The sequence below is a fragment of the Orbicella faveolata genome, unplaced genomic scaffold (assembly GCF_042242905.1).
Source record: "Orbicella faveolata isolate gen_17 unplaced genomic scaffold, um_ofav_v1 contig_24, whole genome shotgun sequence".
In the NCBI taxonomy this organism is placed as follows: domain Eukaryota; kingdom Metazoa; phylum Cnidaria; class Anthozoa; order Scleractinia; family Merulinidae; genus Orbicella; species Orbicella faveolata.
The window spans coordinates 6838569-6859571 of record NW_028301552.1 but is presented as its reverse complement, the minus strand read 5'-3'; the positions used below and the strand labels follow the sequence as shown (position 1 = coordinate 6859571).

The 21003-nt window shown below is 40.9% G+C and overlaps 1 protein-coding gene across 2 annotated transcripts in view; it reads right to left on the bottom strand.

The window, feature by feature from the left end:
• Window positions 1-204: 204 nt before the first annotated feature.
• LOC110045489 (E3 ubiquitin-protein ligase UBR2-like) overlaps window positions 205-21003 on the bottom strand; it is a 36466-nt gene continuing 15667 nt past the window's right edge. The window contains exons 18-49 of one of the 2 annotated variants that reach the window (XM_089292192.1): window positions 20318-20411; window positions 19692-19778; window positions 19126-19190; window positions 18502-18612; window positions 17825-17890; window positions 17559-17635; window positions 16971-17001; window positions 15929-15992; window positions 15326-15512; window positions 14715-14817; window positions 14283-14331; window positions 13819-13973; window positions 13164-13266; window positions 12705-12796; window positions 11629-11849; window positions 10887-11037; window positions 10233-10582; window positions 9514-9617; window positions 8917-8974; window positions 8774-8834; window positions 8427-8514; window positions 7819-7874; window positions 7643-7739; window positions 6461-6531; window positions 5780-5963; window positions 4959-5073; window positions 4526-4662; window positions 3909-4050; window positions 3707-3766; window positions 3086-3163; window positions 2119-2391; window positions 205-1527 (exon numbers count right to left, since the gene is read on the bottom strand). In XM_089292192.1, the coding sequence (XP_089148318.1) occupies window positions 1386-1527; window positions 2119-2391; window positions 3086-3163; window positions 3707-3766; window positions 3909-4050; window positions 4526-4662; window positions 4959-5073; window positions 5780-5963; window positions 6461-6531; window positions 7643-7739; window positions 7819-7874; window positions 8427-8514; window positions 8774-8834; window positions 8917-8974; window positions 9514-9617; window positions 10233-10582; window positions 10887-11037; window positions 11629-11849; window positions 12705-12796; window positions 13164-13266; window positions 13819-13973; window positions 14283-14331; window positions 14715-14817; window positions 15326-15512; window positions 15929-15992; window positions 16971-17001; window positions 17559-17635; window positions 17825-17890; window positions 18502-18612; window positions 19126-19190; window positions 19692-19778; window positions 20318-20411 (3672 nt within the window). In that variant the 3' untranslated portion in view covers window positions 205-1385. The remainder of the gene's footprint in view (window positions 1528-2118; window positions 2392-3085; window positions 3164-3706; window positions 3767-3908; window positions 4051-4525; window positions 4663-4958; window positions 5074-5779; window positions 5964-6460; window positions 6532-7642; window positions 7740-7818; window positions 7875-8426; window positions 8515-8773; window positions 8835-8916; window positions 8975-9513; window positions 9618-10232; window positions 10583-10886; window positions 11038-11628; window positions 11850-12704; window positions 12797-13163; window positions 13267-13818; window positions 13974-14282; window positions 14332-14714; window positions 14818-15325; window positions 15513-15928; window positions 15993-16970; window positions 17002-17558; window positions 17636-17824; window positions 17891-18501; window positions 18613-19125; window positions 19191-19691; window positions 19779-20317; window positions 20412-21003) is intronic. The other variant, XM_089292193.1, reaches the window with a different exon arrangement.

Sequence of the window (21003 nt, the reverse complement as noted above, 5' to 3'; positions counted from 1 at the left end):
TTGATCGTTTACCTCTCTTAACACTCGATGGAATCGCTTTAAAACGGCCCCAATAGTACTACGGAAACACAAGTGCATAACAGGAACGTAAGCAATTACAGGTTCTAAAGAGGTGCGTGGATCTGTGGTGTTTTGCTACTTTGTGAAATGCCAGTGAAGAGTCAAAAATGTTATTACTAAGCACTTCACATAACTCTAATAAAATCGCGCAATGCAAACGTTTAATAATTCGGATATTATTTACACATCCATTCAAGCAGTTTTTTTTTTTGTAACTCACCACTCCAAAAATGAAGCAATGTAAATTTCCCGCACAGAAAAAAATTAAAAATGTAAATCGTCACATTATATACCCTGTTGCAGCAAGTGTGTAAGTCCGCGTGTTTTGCAAAACAATAGTCAATTATTTACAATTACTGACCTGACTGAAAAAAAAATTGACCACTCCCCAAGGAGGCAATGGAAACAAGCCGTGAAACAAATATCATAAATCAACATAACATGGCTTAAAATAATGGCAGGAGTCAGACCAGTTGCCTATAAGTACAGGCAAGCTTTCTTAGACTAACGTGGCTAAGGGGATGAACAGCATCAGCTAGTGGCCAGAAGGGCACTCGAACCCGACACCTCCAGATTTCAAGTCCGGCGCTCTAACCACTCGGCCACGCTGACTCCACGCTGTAGTCTTTCTTCCCTCGCTCAATTATTTCCTCGCTCGAGACTGGACCCGAAAAATACCATACTGAGCTCCAGAGACACTTACGTCATCAGAATGGAATTTCGGTGGAATCTCACACGTCTCTCGAACGGGGAAAGAATTGACTGCGTTGAGAAAGAGAACTGTTGAAATTGCAAACTTTTTTGATGAGCGATCAAATTTACATTAGATTACGAGCAGCCCATCTGTTTACTTAGTTCGCCGAGCGTGACGCAAAGGAAAGCGCGCAAGAAAAAAGGTCTTACGAAATTTGCCAACGAGAAAGCGTGCTTTTCAGCCATCATGCGCGCAGCCTTTTCCTCACGCGCTTTCTTTTGCATCATTCGAAGAACAAAGAAAAATGAGAAACTGCTAGCAGTATACGTTTACAGCGTTTTCCACTGCTTTTCCCAGCGGTTACTTTTTCGGTCTTTCTCTCATTCCTCAAGCTGTGAGGCAACAGTTTATCTCCGGGCTTCCAAGCGGTTGTAATACCGTAGTCATTCATATCCACAAGAAGCCGCATTCCATTAAATCGAAGGAAAATTAAAATAGTTAATTTAAGTAGGAAAACCTCCAAGCCATCATAATGACCCAAAAAGGACCAAGGATGGTCAAGATAAGGGAAGGATTCAGACGGATTGCGATAATTACGCTAAATTCTTCAAGATGGCGTGACGCAGCTCCGTCACAGATTCGTCCAGTCAATTGACAACAAGTTTCTATTGGATTCCAGGCAGTGCGCAACTTCCTCGGCGACTGAGTGGTTCAACCAAAGCTTCTCCAGCTTGCGATATCGATCAGGGCAAAGATAAAGGGGATTACCCCGCCTGTCAAGATAGAAAATCGAGCGAAGCTGTTAACAACAGAACAAATTTTACGTAAAATCCTCTCTCAGATTTTCGTGTTTCCTGGGAAGGGTTAACATTAAACTTGGAGTTATTCTTTTCCCGGACGTTTCGCCTTGGAACACTCTGTAATTCTCTTACTATTAGACTGTTAGATCTGTTTTCTATAACAAGTTAAGGGAAGATCAGACAAGAAGAGTTGAGGAGAGTCGACCGTTCTTTTGACCTCTTTCTGGCTCCTGTGCGTTCTCACCGAATTTGAAACTGCTCATACAGTCGAACGACGCGAATTATCAACTCTCGCAAACTCTCAGCTCGTTTGGTCAAGTCTCCAGTGCACCTGTCACGCAACGCCTCTCTACATTACTGAGGAAAGGCGTTGCGTGGCAACTCACTAAACGGTTCGACCGTGCGCTGATGAAAGTCAATAAGAGTTACAGAAAACCGGCGCTCTTTCCCTCTCTCTTCGGCATCCATCTTTCTCTGCAGATGCGAGCAAGTGTCATCTTTATCAGTAAAAGAAGTGAAACTTAAAGTTGAAAATCATTGAACGTGCAAATGCATTATTATTACCTCAGTCCCTGGTCGGTCTCTCCATATGCATCTAGATACGGCGGAGGATAAAAGCATCCTTTGTTCTTGTTGGCCATCAGCAGGATCTGACATTCACGCACGCGCAGAAACACGCCCACCCCTGCACCGCACTTCAGAGCATGCGCAGCACAGGCGCCGACTTTGTCTCCGTCAACTTCTGTTTGGCAGCAGTAGCTTTGAGAGCAGAGCATTTCACCGCAGATCAGACAAAGCGCTGGCGCACGGCTATCGTCACCATCAGAATTTGGGCACCTGAGTAAGAACAAAAATTGGCGTTCTGAAATTCTTCAACATACCTGGGTGGAGGGTACTTAAAGGTTTTTGTGAAGAACAGCTTCTTCCAAATCAAAACAATATGGCGGGTTAACAATTTGTGGATGTAGTGGCTGCCATCTTTGTAACTCATAATTTTAAATTCTCTTATAGGACTTTTATGTATATTATTTTTAGATAGTTTTAGTTGGGTATCCCCTATTAGCAGTGGGGATTCTCCACTGCTAGATGTATTTGACACGTTAATTAAGTCATTATTATTATTATTATTATTATTATTATTATTATTATTATTATTTCTTGGCAGACGACCTCCGTTCGAACGTGTCATTTTGCATTCAATTTGACAATTTGAGCCAAATAACCAAGTAAATGAAACAAATATCAAGAAAGCCCCATGTGAAGTTTCAATGGGTTTGCCCTTGAGATTGCAAGGATAAAGTTAGATAAACGATTACACTTGGGAGCTCCGTAATTACTATATCACAGAAAATGCTGTGGATGGAGTGCTTACCAGCAATTGTTCATAATCGATTGCGGTCCTTTAAAACGTGCTCAGTGACAAGAACTTTCTCAGCAAAAGTAAAACAATCACACTAAAATGAAGCACTGCACAAACCAGTTTCTTAAAACAGAAAAAAAGCACAGTTAACGCAAATCTCAAAAAACTTACGTAAACATTGAAGCTTCGTTGATAAGCTCACTATAGTCCACAGGAATCTTCAGCAAATGATTGGGTTCAATAGAATAACTGAAAAGAAAACGTCCAGGTCATAAGTAACTGCTATAAGGTTACATAGCGCAGTGCAGTGGCCGTGCACGTACGATATAATTCTTGATACAATTCTTTACCGTCTACCGCTGACAACGCGATGACCAAATTTCACGTTTTACGTACAAAGCGAACTAAGCCGAACTTTTCTTGCTTCTACTTGGAATTAAAAGCTGATTACCTGGAGGAAGGTTCTGAGACCGACACAACAAAGAAGGTTAAGTTGATAAATTTCGTCGTTTTGTAGAATAATTTATGTGAAGTGTTAGGCGTTCGCGCGGCAGAGGACTGGACATCTTGGTTGACATCACAAAAAAACATTTGCAAGAGAATTGAGCGATACGAGTAGTAAAGTTGTAACCTGAGGTTTAATCTACCAAAAATACACGTGTAAAACTTCAAAACTGGGTGGAAATTCTGTGTAGCATCAGTCACAAGATTCCTACTTTAAATAACAATTCATTTTCAAGTCAACTCTGCCAGCGGACATATAGAATCAGATGTGATTGTCTTTTCACTCACCCAAGAGATTCCACTCCAGCAGTAGCCAAAGTTTTCTTGACTTGTTCGTGACTGCACCATCTGTTAAAAGAGAGCAAAATAGGTAAATAAAACTAATAATCAGTTTACGGCTGTAAGTCGAGTTTTGAGGCTAAAATGTAAGGGAACCATTTCGTTAGTTTTAATTTAAAAAAACCGCTCTTTCATTCATAAGTACGCTAACCTTTTGATGGTGGTAGAGATAGTGGACGAGCTTATACAAGCACTGTCGTGATTCCACTGCAATAAGCACGTCGTGTCTTTAGGCACTGAAAGGTATCGGCTCAAGATCTCCAGCTCCTCGGACAGTGACGGCCGGTTGGGATCTGGGTAAAAAGCTTCATGAATTGCTTTACCAAACTTAGCATGTGCTTTGGACAACTCAAAGTACAATAAAAAGTGTCAAAAAGTCAGTTCAAATACGACGGATTGGACAAACTGGGTAGTTCATTTGGGCCGGTACGTCCCTTCGATTTATGCAGCGTAAAACGACTATAGCATTATTACTCTCCCTAGATGGAATGCTAGTCCATCACCCATTAATTTAGCATTTTGCCATGTAATGTGGCTGTAGCAATTCACCAGTTCTCATTTATACACCTGTGTGGAGAGAGGCACTGTGAGAGTAAAGTGTCTTGCCCAAGAGTAAAATGTAATGACCTCGGCCAGGGCTCGAACCCGGACCGCTCGATCTGGAGTCCAACGCTCTTACCCGCCATTACATCACCACGCTTCCTGTGACAGCTACAGTTCATTCACTACAAGCCAACCCGACATTACGCTAATCCGTTCATCGTTTACCTTTCAAGAGTGCTGGTCCTGGAATTTCGGTCAGGAAATGGAAGAACAAAGCTGAACAGCGGAGGAATGGTAACAACTGTGTTTTCGCGTGACCAAGAAGCTCCAGTGGCATGGGGTGTGGAGTAGCGGACTGGGAACTAGAACAAAGTAGCCATAAAATACATGTAGGTCACATGATTTGAAAATAAGCATGTTTAAGGCAAAAAAAACTCTCTAGATGTTTCCTTCCACTTTGTACAAGGTCTGTTATGATGCAGATATGGGCAGGGTATTTTCTCTATGATTGTGTACACTATTTACTTTCTGATTTGAAAACTGATCATTTCTCTCAAGAAACGGCGGTATGGTCTTGCAGGCCTTGAAGATTTGAGGGTAGCAACATCAACTACAAGGGAGCGAATTTAGCAGACAGCCAGATCTGATTCTCACTCACCCGGCCCAGTGCCTCAGTTTACCCCACAGGGCAGCCAAATTAGCAGTCTCGTTTTGACGAGGTTCTTCCTGGTCCATTGATTCATCTTCGTTTTCAGCACCTACCAAATAATGAGCTGTGAAGTGAGACAAATTACTAGCAGCACTTGAGTCGTTTGTCGCGTCATGCGGTTATAACATTTTGATGGTTCTCTACAGTTTGTATTCCACGTTCGCTCAGCCTGACTGGCTAAAAAGAAAAGGCTTCGTGGTCTCAAGCCATTAGCCATGGGGCGGGGTCCTAAATATCACACATCCCGTTAAATTTTGGCCAAAATATTCTGTATCCCGTTTATTCCAGTTGCAAAAATTAATGATTTTCCCACTCCATATCCCGTTTTATCTTATCTTAAAATCCCATATCCCATTAATTTTTCCCCCAAATATCCTGAGTCCGGTCAATTATTTACCCACATACCCCGTATCCCTAAGTTCCCTACTAGGACCACAGTATAAAATTAGATGAATGCCGTAATTAATAGATTACTCATCTTAACAGTGTCATCATTTCTTTTCAAGGAATTGAAAACCGCGTTTTGTTTCACGCACGTATACTGTGCATGTTTTTTAGAGAGTGACGAAGCCGTGTATTATACTGCGAAAATCTGCTCAATCGAAACTAAAACCAAGGAGAACAAGGAAAAATTAAATCGCAAAACATCTCCGCCGATTAAGGTCAGATTTCCAAACCACCGTCCCGGTTATGATTGCCTTCCTACACATAACTTTGACTTCTTCGTGGAACAAACTGATGAATGACATCAGAAAGTGCTCAACTCTTACTTGGCAGATCAGGGGAAGTACTGAGAAGAATTTGAACAACACGCGCCATCAATGTCAGCTGAAACACCCTCTGATCAATTGTAACTGGAGAGTTTAGACCCACAATGCTCTTCAAGACAGGTGACGCGCCCCCATCACCAGACTCCTGATGTAACATGCTCGGTAGCGCCAGGCGGAGCTTTACCTGGAAACAAATTAGAATTGACAATAAATGAACTGGAATAGATCGGATATTTGATCGTGTCATTAAGTCAAGCGTTTCTAAAGATTTCAAAGAACAAGTGCTATGAAGAAAAACTTGGCAAACCAAAGAGATGAAAATATAAAAATTTGTAGCTCGAAAAGGGCTGGGTTCAAATTTTGATTGTAAAGAAAGCGATGTTGTAAGCCATGAAGTAAGAATCGACAGTCCTTCCACAAGTCACTATGAACAGAAAGCGAGCTCTGAAGTAGACGAATCAAACACTGAAAGTTTTGTACAGACCATGTAAAACACGGTACAATTACAGTACAATGCACAGTACAATCTGAACGTCTTATCTCACGGAACAAAAACATTACTTTCCCCCCACCCCCTCCCCCTCAGGTTCGTAAAGAGCGAGCTATCCCTAAGGGGGAAGAAGAGCTTCAGTAACGGTGAATGTACAATGTTCTAGTCGATAAAGAACGAAGTTTACTAACCATTAAACTGAACAAATCCAATTCCAGGAGGGAGGGACCCTCATCACCTGGAACCGCGTCAGGAGTTAGGACTGGAACCAAGAATTGAAAAGTTAGCATACTAATACATCGGCCACTTATGTCCTGGAATGAACTTAAGTATTGTTTAATTAGAACTTCATATTTAGGAGGGTTATTTGACATTTTCGTGTTACTTCATATTTGACAGAACTGTGTGTGTTTTGGTGACTTTTTACCAATGAGGACACTTATCATAAGGAATTTGAATCTCATTAGTGTTCAATCCTGGACTTATCTGACATCGGGAAGACAAAAAATACAGTCTTGAAGATTATAGAGCGTTTCCACTTACGTGAACAGCAGCCATGAAACAAAAGGAAGTTTTTAAGAACGGAGTTCAACCCCGAGAGGACTGGTTTGGAATGGCGCCGTTTCATTGTTTTGAGACGCCAATATGGCTGCCGTGAAATCATGTGAAAACACTCTATGTTGACATTTTCTCTTCTTAAAAAGGTTGGTATTAACTGTTACAGTACGTGCAATAAGTTTTATTAGTATAAAGTAAGGACATTTCATGTTACTGCCCATTATCTTGTCAGGTTTTCTAATCATAGCCTTATCCATATTTTAAGGCAAACACTGGCCGGCTTATTTCCCCACGAAGACTTGCATTCGATGTGACAATTCCTGCATTCCATCAAAGAAGCATGGATAAAAGAATATTCATCTGTAATCTGCTTGATCTTTCAAATGTGCTTGAGCAACTGACACGTAATCACACATAAGGCCCTGGGGCGGATACAGCTTTTTAGAGACGGGGTCCCCCGTAGGGTTTCCGGGAGCGTCCTCCCCTAGAAAAGTTTTAAAATCGAGACTTTCCGACATTCTGACTCCAAGTCAGCGCGCTATAAAGTCTCATATATTTTAATTTAGAACCCCCCCCCCCCCGCCCCAGATCCGCCCAAGAGGCTTATTCACCGTGTACTCATCCGTGAGAAGAAAGGCTTGTGTTTATTAGTTTTTTTCTCTCCACAGCATAACGCAGTAACGCTGGCTAAAGCTTGCACCCAGGACCTGCCGATTCTGGGTCCCACCTGCCGCGTTAACCAGTGGGGCTGGGCAAGGAAATGCGCGTCGACCTCGAAATAAGATTACAAGTTGTGATTTGATTGGTGAACTTACCGGACAGCAATCGAAGACAGTGGCGTTGAACGACTTTGCTGGGAGAGATCCCCGACACAACTGCAGCAAGACGCGTTAAGGCCGCCATACACTGAGACTGCAAAAATAAAACAATCATACTGACATTTATGTGACTGCAATGGTTGGATGAAATATCTCTTCTGTAGAAATGTTACCTGGCGAGTTGTAAGTCCTGAAAAAAGAGGTTGGCAATTTGTTCTTAGAGCACTCTCTGGCAACAGAAAAGAAAGCAAATTAGTCCACATGAAATGTACCGCATACCAAAATCAAACGTGCACAATCAGCAAATGCAAACATGTCAATAAGCGAGCAAAACGCAGTCAGTACAAATGAAATGAAGATGTGAAGATGTTTCATTTGTATTTCCGCAGTTCACATTTTCAATCTATGCCAAAAACGAAAGAACCTATGCCAGGAACGAAAGTTTCGTTCCTTTCACGGGTCGAGATGAACTCGATAACTTGGTCTACTCTCGATGTATGGGTCTTAATAGCTCAGCTGGTTGAGCACTGCTGCGCTAAAGCACAGCGCATGGGTTCAATATCCGTTGAGGCCCCGAAATCCTTTTTCGTGCTTCATTGGCAATTGCTTAAATTGCGATTACAACTGCGACGGTCACGTCTTCATTTCACTTTCATTTCCGCAGTTAACATCGTTCAATCTAAGCAGTCAATACCACTCCAAAACTGGTTCAATAGGAACGCAAGACGTATTCAGCGCGAACGCAAAACGAGTTCAATACGAACGCAGAACGCGTACGTACCTCCACTTTGTATGGTGTAAGTGCACGCTTCCAACACCAGCAGAGGAACACGTCTGTCATCTTCATTCGGGTCAACACCCAAACCAACCTGACAGGGAAATTCAGTGAGCTCTTTTCTTTAGCCATTAAGAGTGTAGTTGGTAGCATGTAAAATTTACTGAAGGAAATTTAGGTGTGTTATTTCAAAACTCTTCCAGAAGTCTCTGCAGAGTGCTCCTCCCCGTCTCTCTCTTTTTTTTGGTTCTCGCCCCATTTTCCGCGCAGACAAAACACCGAAAATCCCGTTCCTCGGTCTTTCGTTGCTTCCAAACCCCACGGAAACGCTTGCTACAAAGGCTACCACTCACCGTAAAACAAGACTGCGAGAAAACCTTCATCATTTCCTTCAGATCGTCAGAAAACTTCGTTCTGGACAAATGTAATAACAGTTGTATGTTAGTGAATAAGGGAACTATCTACAAAAAGAAGACAACTTAAGTTCACAACTTACCCACTTTTCAGAAGATTTTGAAATACTGCTTGGAACCTCTCGGGAACTGGAGATAAGACTGCATGGAACATAATCATAATACAGTAAGTTGGAAGAAAGTCAATTAAAACCAAGATTTGAGAAACAATTATTTGTGTACCTGGCCTTCGATATTTATTTCAAAATCCTTAACAGAAGCACGCGATATTTTTTCGCTCAGGTCAGAGGAAATTCGATTTCAAGATCTCAGAAGTGTTACATGCAAACACGAAAAGGGTTTCAAGAATGAATGATTTTTTTTTTCTCCTAGATAACAGAAAGTCTTAAAATTGTACGAAAGAAAGTAAAGGGTAACAAATTAAAGGGTAAGATTTTTTAGGCCTAGGTCACGCATGATTCGTTTTGAAAAATGCAGCGTGACGACTTGTGTTCGTAGTTCGTAATCAGTCTCTCCTGTCCCGTCCTTGTTATTCTTTGGTTTATTCACAAGTGAATGTATGAAACCCTATATATTTGAACTGCGGGTGAAAGATTTCAGAGACAGGAGAGATCATCACGTTTTTTCTTTCCTTCTTTTTTCTTTCCCCGCGAACTGCCTGCTTGCTGGCTAAAATTTACCTTTCTTTCCTTTCTTTTCATCTTCTTCGGATAACAAACTGAGATTTGACGACACCAAATCCTGTACACTGCTTAAAAATTCTGGACCTGTAACTTCCTCGACACTGCAGTGAAATTAAAAAATGCACACTTTAATGACAAATAGAGAGGGTGACGTAACCCCGAAAAAAACGTCTTTTTTCTGATTGTATTATAAATACATTTTTCTTATATTTTTACTTTAATGTTAATTTTACATTGTAAAGCGCTTTAGCATATTTTATAATTGCAGCACTATATAAATCCAATCTTATTTTCATTATTATTAAAGAAGAAGTTGTGGCATACAGGGGAACTCAGTCATTCTGACGCTTAGTTTTCATTCGACCATGAAAGCGAAAAACAGCTGACAGACAACGAGCGCAATTTTCTTCGACGGTTGCTGATAAAATTTGGCTGGGAATAATCCACTTACAAATTAGCAAGGTACACAATATTTTTTGGGATGGTACTTGTTGGTTAAATGAGACTTTGAAGCTCGTACATTTTGCTAAAACTTTGACTCTGCCCCATCTCCCCCCATCCAGAGGGAGGTAGAAATACTCCTAGTCGCTACAGACTCGCATGCAGACTTAACCTTTTTTTTTTTGACTCTGCAAAATGCCGAGAATTGATAGAAATTTGGTTTATACCATTCCTCTCATATCAAAATTTCTTTAGAGTGACAATTCAATCCTTACCCCTCTCCCCGTCCGCTAAACAGTGCAGGTAATACAGGCAGAACACTGTTGCTGATGCACCCACACAGTGGACACAGGTACTCTCGTCTAGTGACATCCACACTAAAATGCTGGCCAAGACGCAAAGCTCTTCGTTCCTTCACTACAACAGACGTGTAAAATCCCTGCCAGCAGTCACTGTGCATCATGTGACCACAGCTGCTGACATGAACGCCCCAGTACTGGTCCCCTGGGGTGTACAGCGGGTCCAGCTCGTCACCGTTGTCGAACATCTTCCCGCGGGAACGAGACAACACGGTCGAGCGCTGGACGAAAGAGGCCATAACGATGGCTCGCCCATCACTGTTGACCTGCCAACAGAAAATTAAAAAATTCATCTCAACATTTGTATCACGGCAGCCATATTGAATTTCCCAAGCAATCAATTTTCTTTTTTCCTTTCTTTGCGAAGAATTATTCCTTTCCTTGGTAACAGTCATTGCCGCCGTGACAACACAGGTATCCAAAGCTCACTGCGTGACAGTCTTATGTAATATTGTCCAACGACGTAAATAAAGGAGTTTAAATGGGAATGTCACGAAAGTATTCTGTCGTTAACACTTTACCTCTGGCAGAAACTGTAAGCTAAATGTCACACGGTCTTGTTTTTCTCACCTCCTGCTGTTCTTGGCACAAAATACAAGGCTCGGTTGCATAGCGCGGAGATCGCATTTCTTTCCAGCACCGCTGAACACCAAGTACTACTGGTTCTTCTTGTGAGCTCTCTCCGCTGCTCTGCGCAGTACTCGGCTCCACTGTGTTGGCGCTACAGCACATGAGGTAAATAAAACACATCGTAAGTAAACTATCTTCAAGGTTCATCTATGCTAAACTAAGAGCGTAAAACGCGACGAGCGCAGTAAACAACTCGCGTCTCTTTCGCGCTGTAATTTTTCACGTCTGAGATTCGACTCAAAAATTCCATACTGATGACGTAGTACTCCGTGATTCGTGTAGCATCTCTGATTGGTTGTTGCTGGGTTACAAATTTTCGCGTGCAAGTAACAACCAGTCCAAGACACTGAAAATATATAGATCTCCGTATACTTCGTCATCAGTATGGAATTTTTCAGGATGTAACTTCTAAAGCGGGGAAAGAATCGCTGTTAAAACATTCGAGGCCATAATAATATATCCTTTGCTTGAGAAGGCATACTAGCAATCCGATGCCTGCTTGTGTGTCAAACCACTAAGAACTGTAATAAAAGCTATTAAGCGCTCACAAAGAGACGCCCGTTTACATACTCCAAGGTAGAAGAAAGAATGGCAAAATTGACTTAAACCTGTCCACTTGCGTGTGTGATAGGCAATAGGCTCTCAAAAAGCTATCAAGATACAATATAGATTCAAAATATACCCTTCAGTTTCCATTGATGCCAGTAATTCAGCATTTTCCTTGATGAATGCTTTCTGTAAGGCAGACATCTGTGCCATGATCTTGGCTCTCCTCTCCTGAGCAAGCTTCGCCCTCCTTGCTTTCTCCTCTTCCTGTGAAGTGCTCCTCTCTAGTGGGGTACGCTGCACAATACCCACCCCCTGGGGCTTGTGTTCACGCACAACGAGCTCCTCGTGGAAAGTCTACAACAAGTGAGTAAATTTTGATTACCTAGTGTTCCAAACAAGAACTACTTAAATACCATCACAGAAACAGTTATTACAGACGAGGAATCATTTATCTTAATTATGAAATCCTTCACTGTTGTTGTTACTAATGTTATCAGTAGCACCAGATTTCGATTTTCTTCCCAATTAGTCATATGTAGACTGTCAATTTTCATCACTAATCATCAACATATCGTCATGGTTATCACTAATTTAATCTCTGTCAGTAATCGCCATCGTATTTGTCATCATGGTTCTCGCCAGTCACCAACGTTATGATCACAATAACATAATCATCATCATCATCATCATCGTCATCGTCATCATCATCATTATCAATATCATCGTCATCATTATCAATATCATCGTCATCATTATCAATATCATCGTCATCATCATCATTATCAATATCATAGTCATCATCATCGTGGTTGTTACCATTGTCGTCGCCACTATCATTACCATCACCGTCATCTTCGTAATTGATAATTAATAACAATTCAATAGTTAATCTCCACTTGCATACCTCTGCATAATGAAGCACAGATTTATAGCAAAGATATCGCAGTGGGTGTGAAAAAAAAAAAAAGCAGGGGACAAATTTGGAGAATACAGTTGAACCCCGCTATTTCGAACTCACAGGGGAAACGAAAAATAGTTCCAAACAGCCGATACTAAATGACTGAAGGGAAAATCCGAGGGGAATGGTTTTGAGTTCGAAATGACGGGGGTCCAACTGTATCAGCAGTCACTCATGAAGCCATCAAGTAGCGCGATGACCCAGCAACAAAGAAGTCTTGTTTTGATTCTCAGTCCAAGTGAACAAGTTACCTTAATAATCCAGTCGAGCTGCGCAGAGTGTTCCTCGATCACTTCACTACTTTGAAGGCTCTCCAGTGACGCTAGAAGAGACTGAGGATGATCTACAAACACCGAACATGACAAAACACTGTCAGAAACACTCACATTTGACAATGAACCAAACACTGAAAACTTATTTGAAGTTCGATAAAAGGAAAATAACCCCTCAGCGAATTTGGAAAATCGTTTCGAGCGCTAAACCTTCCTAGGGACAAAACCAACATATTGAAAACCACTGCTACGTTTAGTAGGACGGCGCAAAACTGCAAAATTAACCCTAACAGTCTTTGTGATTGCCAATGGTCAGAAGTGATAAGGTCAGAGCTGCGCATGCGTCAGGATGATACGGCGGCGCCAAATTCAAACCGCGGCGTTCGGTTTGACTCGGAGAGTCGGGTTACAGGGAGAGTTACATAAAATCCTAAATACCTTGTTTTGAAGTTGCCATGGAAATAAAGTTAAACGCATCAGTCTTTTGATTCATCCTGTGTCTTTTTTCTTCGTGAAGAGCAAGACAAATCACATGAAGAACCTACAGAGGAGAAACAAAAAATGGTATATTCACCATGTTCTTTTGATCCTTACGTAAAACAGTCTAAAATATAAAAAAAAATCTTAAGTAACCCTCGGCTAGTGTATAGCTAAAGGCTCGTGGGGCCGAACAATAAGCCACATTCGTATTCTAAGGGTTGGACTGGAACTAGCTTGCAAGTGAGGCTAATGCGGGGAGTCGTTTCAAATGTAAATGACATTAATCTCTTTTTAATGATATTCCCCCGCACGAGCCTCAATTGCAAGCTAGTTCCAGTCCACTACCGAGAATACGAAGTTAAAAATTCAAATCAAACATAACAAGGTTAAAACCTCAAACTGGCCGGTGGAAAACTAGTTGGCTATTTACAAACGTATCCGAGGAATCCAACTCGTGACCGACCACCGAGAGAAAAACAACAGATAGTGGTCAGAGCGGGACTTGAACCCGCGAACTCCGGATTTCAAGTCCGGCGCCCTATCCACACTGCCACGCTGCCTCCAGTCAACACTAGTAATCAATGATAAGGAACATTCATAATCAGCTACTTACCTGTTGTACCAGGAGATCTGTAACAGCTCTGGGTTGTGCAGTGGTTGCTCTTCTAATCAGAGAGTTCATGAGTCCAACAAGCGTTTTACAGCACAACACATTCAACACCTTACTGAACGGTGTACAGAACTCAGGGGGGATGGGTGGTGGACCGCCTGGAAAACGCGCAATGCACAGTCACAAAAAAATTGAACTAATCCACTACAACGTAGCCTGCGAACGCAGACGTATTTCCGGCTGTCGCTTGTCTCCGCTGAAAATAACGTCTGCGAACCCGAGCCAGGAAACGATTTCTGTGACGTAATGACTTTTGTTTCTCCTTGGCCTATTAGATTCCTTGATAGAATAAAACTCGAGTACTCCTCGCAGTAAATACCTCGCGCAGTAGTTCTGGGGCTACTTGAGCTAAACTGTGATTGGCTTAAAATTCCTACGTCTTACTACAAATATACAAGTTGCTATACCTTTAACTTCGTTTTCCTTTTTCACCCTCTTTCTTTGCTGTTCCTCAGCCTAATGGAGAAAAATGTGTGATGTCTAAATTTAACCATAGTTAATAAAGGAGTGGTTATAAAACCTGGCAAAGTTCTTTGTTGTATGTTTTTGCTTGCTATTTTGGGAGTTGAGCCTGCAAAAAACCTGGCAAAATACAAAAGGTGGTTATGTGTGCTTATACAACTAACGAATAGAAAAATTGCGATTATGTAATTCATGCATAGTCTATGAACATAAAACAAAAGATGTGCAGGGTCAAGGACATTCCAAAATAAATCTTAACCTGTTTGTTTGCTTACGAAAAAACCTCGCAGAACTTTGTACGATCAGCTCAAGATTCCTTTGACATAACTAGAACCATTTACTATCATTTGCTGTCACAGACAGACAACCGAATGTACCTTAGACTGTTCAATCCGCGTGTAGTGATAGAAAAATGGATTGTAGTCCTTGAGATATTCTTCTTTCAGTTCATACAATCCTCGTCCTGTAACTCCAGGTTTCCTGCAATAAAATAACAACAGTCCGAATCGAATTGGAGCATAGCATTCTTTTCGGCGCAGTCTGATTGGGTACTTCAACTCGGTATGATCCCTGCCAATCGTCTGTGAACACAGACGTATTTGCAGCTGTCGCTTTTCTCCGGAGACAAGCGACAGCCTGAAATACGTCTCCGCTTGCAAGCTATGCCAACAGTAATCTTTTTTATCCTGCTTACTGAAGGGTTTGATAATTAACACACCTTTTCTTGATCTGGAACGGCGATGGTTAGCATCAGAGGATATTTCAACTTTCAAACTATTTTATATGGTACAGTGGATATCACGCCCGGCTAGTATGCGGGGAGACACTGGTTCGAATCCTTCTCGGGACACGAAGTTTTCTTTCATTTCAGAGAAGTGTGTCGGAAGCCGCTTGTAATTTTTTAACGACTTTCTATTATAAGTATTTCATGCCAGGAAAAACCGCCCTGAACATTAACTGTAAAACATGTAGACAAGTCGTGCCTTACTTAAAGATTGACACAGATTCAATGATTCCATCCACGCCTTCCTCGTCCTCTAACTCGTTGTCCAGCAGTGGAAGAGCCTTGATAAGTTCGCTATGGGTCATGGGACGCAGGCATAACTTGTGGATAATCTCACGTCTCATGAAGTCATCCGCTGACACACGGCCAACACCAGGCATGTACCGCTCACCTGTTGACAAAAGGGAAATATTTTAACTGTTGGGATTTCTTAAATATACCTGGTGAAGCGCAAGATAAGGTTTAGTTCACACAGCGACGACATGACGACATCAGAAGGACGTTATGCTGTTATGTTTGCAGTGTGAACATACTGACATAATGACATAACAGCATAAACATAACGACATGAGGGAAAAACTGATCTTTTCCTTGTCTTCATGTCGATGTTCACATTACTGACGTAAGCGGTTATGTCGTCATGTCATCGCCAGTGCGAACTAGGAGTAACTGCTACGCTAGGCACGTTGTTTATGTAGGCCTTAACAAACTCGATCTGTTGTCTTGACAATCATCAATGCTTTTACAGACCTACACGTGTTATAAACGTTAGTTCATGTACATGAAGCAATCACGAGTCGTGCTTACCTACAATGGCTATAAGCAAGGAAAAGAATGATTCTGCAATCGTCAACCTTTGGTTAAGTCTCTCCTAAAACAAAACCACACATAAAACATCATTAAATGCATTTTCATTTGGTACCGTAATAAACAACAACATAACCAACGACAACAACAAAAACTTCTATTTCACCCCAGAGTTCGAAATAATTAATTACAATAATATAGATTAAAAACAAAAATGATAGGGGTGTTGGCTACCTGAAAGAGTTGAAAATGTTTGACAGCCAATTCAAAGACAAGATATTTTACTTGTTTAGGTCAGCGACACAACAAACAAACAAAGACAATTACACACACAGATTGAAATAAACAAACAGTTAAGCTTACTACCAGTCGACTAAAGTTCTTACACTGATTGCAAAACAGTATTTTATCGCGGAAGAGCGACGTACAGAGATGTAATAATCTTGAATAAAGTGGTGTTTCATTTTCTCTTTAAACAAAGACAATAAAGATGAAGTGTCATCAGTTAGCATCTCTCTCAAACACGTTAATATAGTTCACTGTCACAACACTATTTGTGACACACACGTAGATCAGATTTCTAAAGCAGCTTTTCACTCAACAAAAAAAAATGCGCAATTTTCGGAACGGGAGCGAATGGTTGGACATTTTTTGGGTCAGATTCCAAAAAATCCAAAACCTGTCGAATTTCCTAGAGCAAACCATTCAACCGAGAATTGTGAAAATTCTGGGAGCAAAATTAATGCATCAATAACAACGACAAAAAACACCCTTTGATAGAAAAATTACAATTTAGTTTACTTATTTTAAACTTTGTGCACATTACATAATATTTTGATACAATAATTAACTGACTTACTCAGGATAACCACAAGTTAACTTTCGGGAAGGTGAGTTTTCTACGCGAGGTTGTCCTCGTTTCCGGAACGTTTGGAAACATTTTAACATCCAATACAGTTCAAACCGGGATGTTCAGTCGAATGAAAAGCGCCAAGCAGTCAGGTGAAAAGAAATATTTCGCGTGAAATTAAACATTAATTACCTGGTCATATTTTGTATCGTCAAAGTCGTGTCTAAACAAAGAAAAGAAATGTTAGAAAATTTATCTAAGAATGACGAAAGCATCTTAAGACTGTTCAACTCTCAGCAAAAGACGTAAATCAAGGCAGATTTAAGATGTGAATTCTTCAAGCAAATTGTTTGCTTAAAAACGAGTCGATTAATCAAATAGTATCGGGGTGCACTGAATTAGTACAATTAGATATTTACGATCTTAGTTTCGGATTGAGAGGACAAACCAAAACACTTAAGACAGTGTTTTCTCCACATTTCTTACACCTCAAAGTTCGTCAGATACCTCGCTGCCCGTCGTATTTTCAATTCTTCTCCTTTTCTGGAAATGTGATGAAACGCTATCTCGATCTCGTCTTACATAGATTACACGATAGGAAGTGAGAACTAAATACATGTACCGCCTTATGCGGCATCATTTTAAAGGGATTAAAGCTATCCTGTATAAATACGACCGCGCTCCTACGTAATTGACGAATTTCCATCGCAAATTATTTCTTTGTTTGCTGCTTTTTTTTCTTGACGATAAAAAGATTATAAGAACAGCAACTAAACGCACCTGGACCAATCCACCAGATCAAACTTGTCCAGCATGGCTAGCATGAAGTAATCACTCTCCAAAAAGGACGCCACAACCTTCAGCGGAAACAAGACAACAAAATTTAGCCGAGTCACTCCGAAGACTGACCGCGCTCGACGCGTCAACTTTCCAAGGTCACCACCACAGTTAAGCTGCATAAACACTGTATCAACTTACAATAGTCGATACAATAACTTCATGGTAAGTGATAATCAGCATTGTAATTATTCAGATATGCAATTTACCTGTAGCATCATTACATCCTTGTCAAACATATCTGCCCGACATCTCACATTCAAATAATTAAACACCTGAAAAGAAAAAAAAACACAAAGCATAATAACGAGATAAATAAATACTGCAAAGTCTATATAACTAGTTTTAGGCCCTGCTAAGGGGCGCAGGGTGTGTCTTGCGTTATTACAAATTTTGAGTTGCGATTTCTAGTGAACTCACCTTTTCATAGGTTGATTCAGTCGAACCAGAAGCATATCAGTGATATGCTTCTGGTCGAACATAACGCGACAGATAACTTTATTGACACCAAAGTGGTATTATTTCAATTTGAACGCGGAAAAAAGAGAACCAAAACTCCAACAGATCTTGACAACTTGCCCGAACAAATTTGAATCGACAGTTGCATAGTTGTTACGACCAAACTGCAAATCAACATTGGAACACTGCACTGCAATATTGCCGAGTCCCCGTCAAAAGAATATCCAGTTTGAGTGTAATAGAGCCCTGCCATACTACTACGGAGAAATTTGAAAACGCAGCTTTACTTCTACGGTTAGGCCTACCGTCCACACTAATCCGTCAACAAAACGGAGATTTTCGAAAACGCTCAGCAAACCGGAAGAATTTGAAAACGCCGGCTTTGCGTTTTAGCGTGGACGGAAAATATACATGTACATGTACGTACCTGATTAATCACAGAGTAACCATTCCTTCGCCACATTCCAGCTTGAACTTGTGCGACCATGACCAGGGTACGAAGCGGGTACTCCATTAAGAACAGCTTCAGTCGGTCATCCTACAAAACGCGTATATAATGCCATCAATAAATATCGAAAAAAATGAAGTAGGACACACACACAAAACATGGTTTCAAAGTTCTTTGTTCAGTACTAGACTGCCAGAAGACGAAGCCCACTGACAGAACCAACTATTAGTGTAACTCTCGCATAGTTATGTCAGGGCAGACAAGGATATGACTGTGGGGGAAAGTATGAGACGAACCCTCACAAAACTAAAAAGCCTGCAGAGGGAGGCTTCTTCAATCCCAAAAGGAAAACACCTTTTATTTTAACGGCTTCTTGGCTTAATTATGCCATAATTTAAACGGAGTTGGGGAAAATCGAGGTTGCCTTGGAGCTTGCTCCCAAGCTAACATCAAGGATAAAAAAATGACAGAACATACATGAAGGATCATTGGAGACAAGACTTCCTTCTTAGTCATGTGAAGGACTTGACAGGTTGCAATGTTAAGTACGGCATGGCCGTACAGCGTAATTCAAACAACTAAAACTAAAATACTCAATTTTACCTGAGTTTCAAACCCAAACAGATCCCAAAAGGACAGTTGAAACTTGTCACAGAACAGCAGAAGACCTGAAAGACGGCATGTTAAACACAGTTTGTCACTTGACCGCAAGAAAACTCTTAGATTTATTATAACGTTTTACGTAAGATAATAATCATATGGATAACAAAATTCTTGACTGTGATTGGTTCTTACCCATGGGTTATTTATTTGACAGTAATCAGTATTTGACAGTGGATTGAGCAACATTTAGGCAAAGTAATGGACATGGCTCACGGATAGTGATCTGACCTCTGGCGATGGTGGAAAGCATAAAAGCATAGCGTTAAATATTGATAGATGTCTCCTTTTGAAAACCGTTAAATATGAAGAAGATGAAGAAGTTTACTTGAGGCTGATTGTATGGCCGCGATAGCCGGGGGAAGGGTGGTGGAGGCTATAAACGGCATTTTACAGTCCTTTTTGAAGAAATGTTATTCATCCTTATTCAATCTCTTATTTGGGTACTAATTTTCCAAATTTGGGATGCTAACAATGACGTCATCAAAGACACGTCACATAGTCCGTACCTGCGAGGAATCTTGAGACCGGTAAATGAACAGAAATGGGTGAAGACGAAACATCATACTTAAACAACCTCAAAGAACGTCCAGACACTGAAAACAGAAACACAAGAGCTCTTCATCAAACAAAAGATAATAATCACTATCTACGAAACACAAAGCTGAAAAACATATTTCACAGAATTTCAACCTCACAATCTACACATGGAATCAGAATATCCCATACAGAGCCCGTCACAGGTAACTTAGCATTTTGTCTACAAAGGCTGCAGTTATTGCATTTCGTAAACATTGGTTCATCGGATAGTCTGTGTCCTTTGTGACCGGCTAAATTGATTGGTTTGGTTCTGGTTTGGTTCTGGTTTGGTTCTGGTTTTACGAAACGATAATATCACGGTGTTTGAATCGATCAAAACAAATATCTAGTCCAAATGATGTATACAGCCTCACTGAAAATCAGTCCAAGATACTACGCGAATCTCTCAGTGCAAAGCAGCTTCATCAGAATGTCGATTCGAATCGAGTCGAGAGAGAAAAGACTCTTGAGCGGGATAACAGAGCCTAACGTGAACCCTCACTACTGAAAACTTGTCAAAAGATATGAAATTTCTGACATGAGCTCAGAAGCTCACCTTGCAAGACTTTCATAACAACTTCCTCCTGCTTCTTCCTCGCTTCAAGAAGTGTTTTGATAGATTCAAGGATGGCTGTCCTGAAGATCAGCACCTGTAGTACAAGACATAAGCATTGTTATTCGCATTAACGCTAACATAACCTTTATTTAATCACGGTAAAATCATCAGGAAGGCTTAGCCAGAACAAAAATAATTATTCACTCTTTTAAGAGATTTGTCTAACCTCACAGTTGTATTTATACTACAGTGTAGTTATACAATATCAAGAAGACTGACTACCAAAATTATTTAAAAAACCTAGTCGCTTCATGCTACAGAAACCGGAGATAAGCTTCGGCCTGATGGGCCACTTGGCTCGTATGCAGACTTTACCTTTCCTAAGCAAAAAGACTTAAGTTGCTTGCAGTGTGTGACTGAAATCTTTCACAGGACAGGTTCTGAACAGAACCTGTCACTAGACTGCAGTCCTTTGCATCAGCTGTGTTACTAGCATACAGTTTACAGTGAAACCTGTATTAAGCGGACACCCTTGGGACACTAACTAGTGTCCGCTTAATACAGGGTGTCCGCCATAAACAGGTTCAAATGTATTGTGCAATAATAGTTTATTAGTAAACCTTTCGTAACACAGTGTAAGATCAATGACTGCTCAGAGCACAATATCCAGTCAGTCAATGCATCAA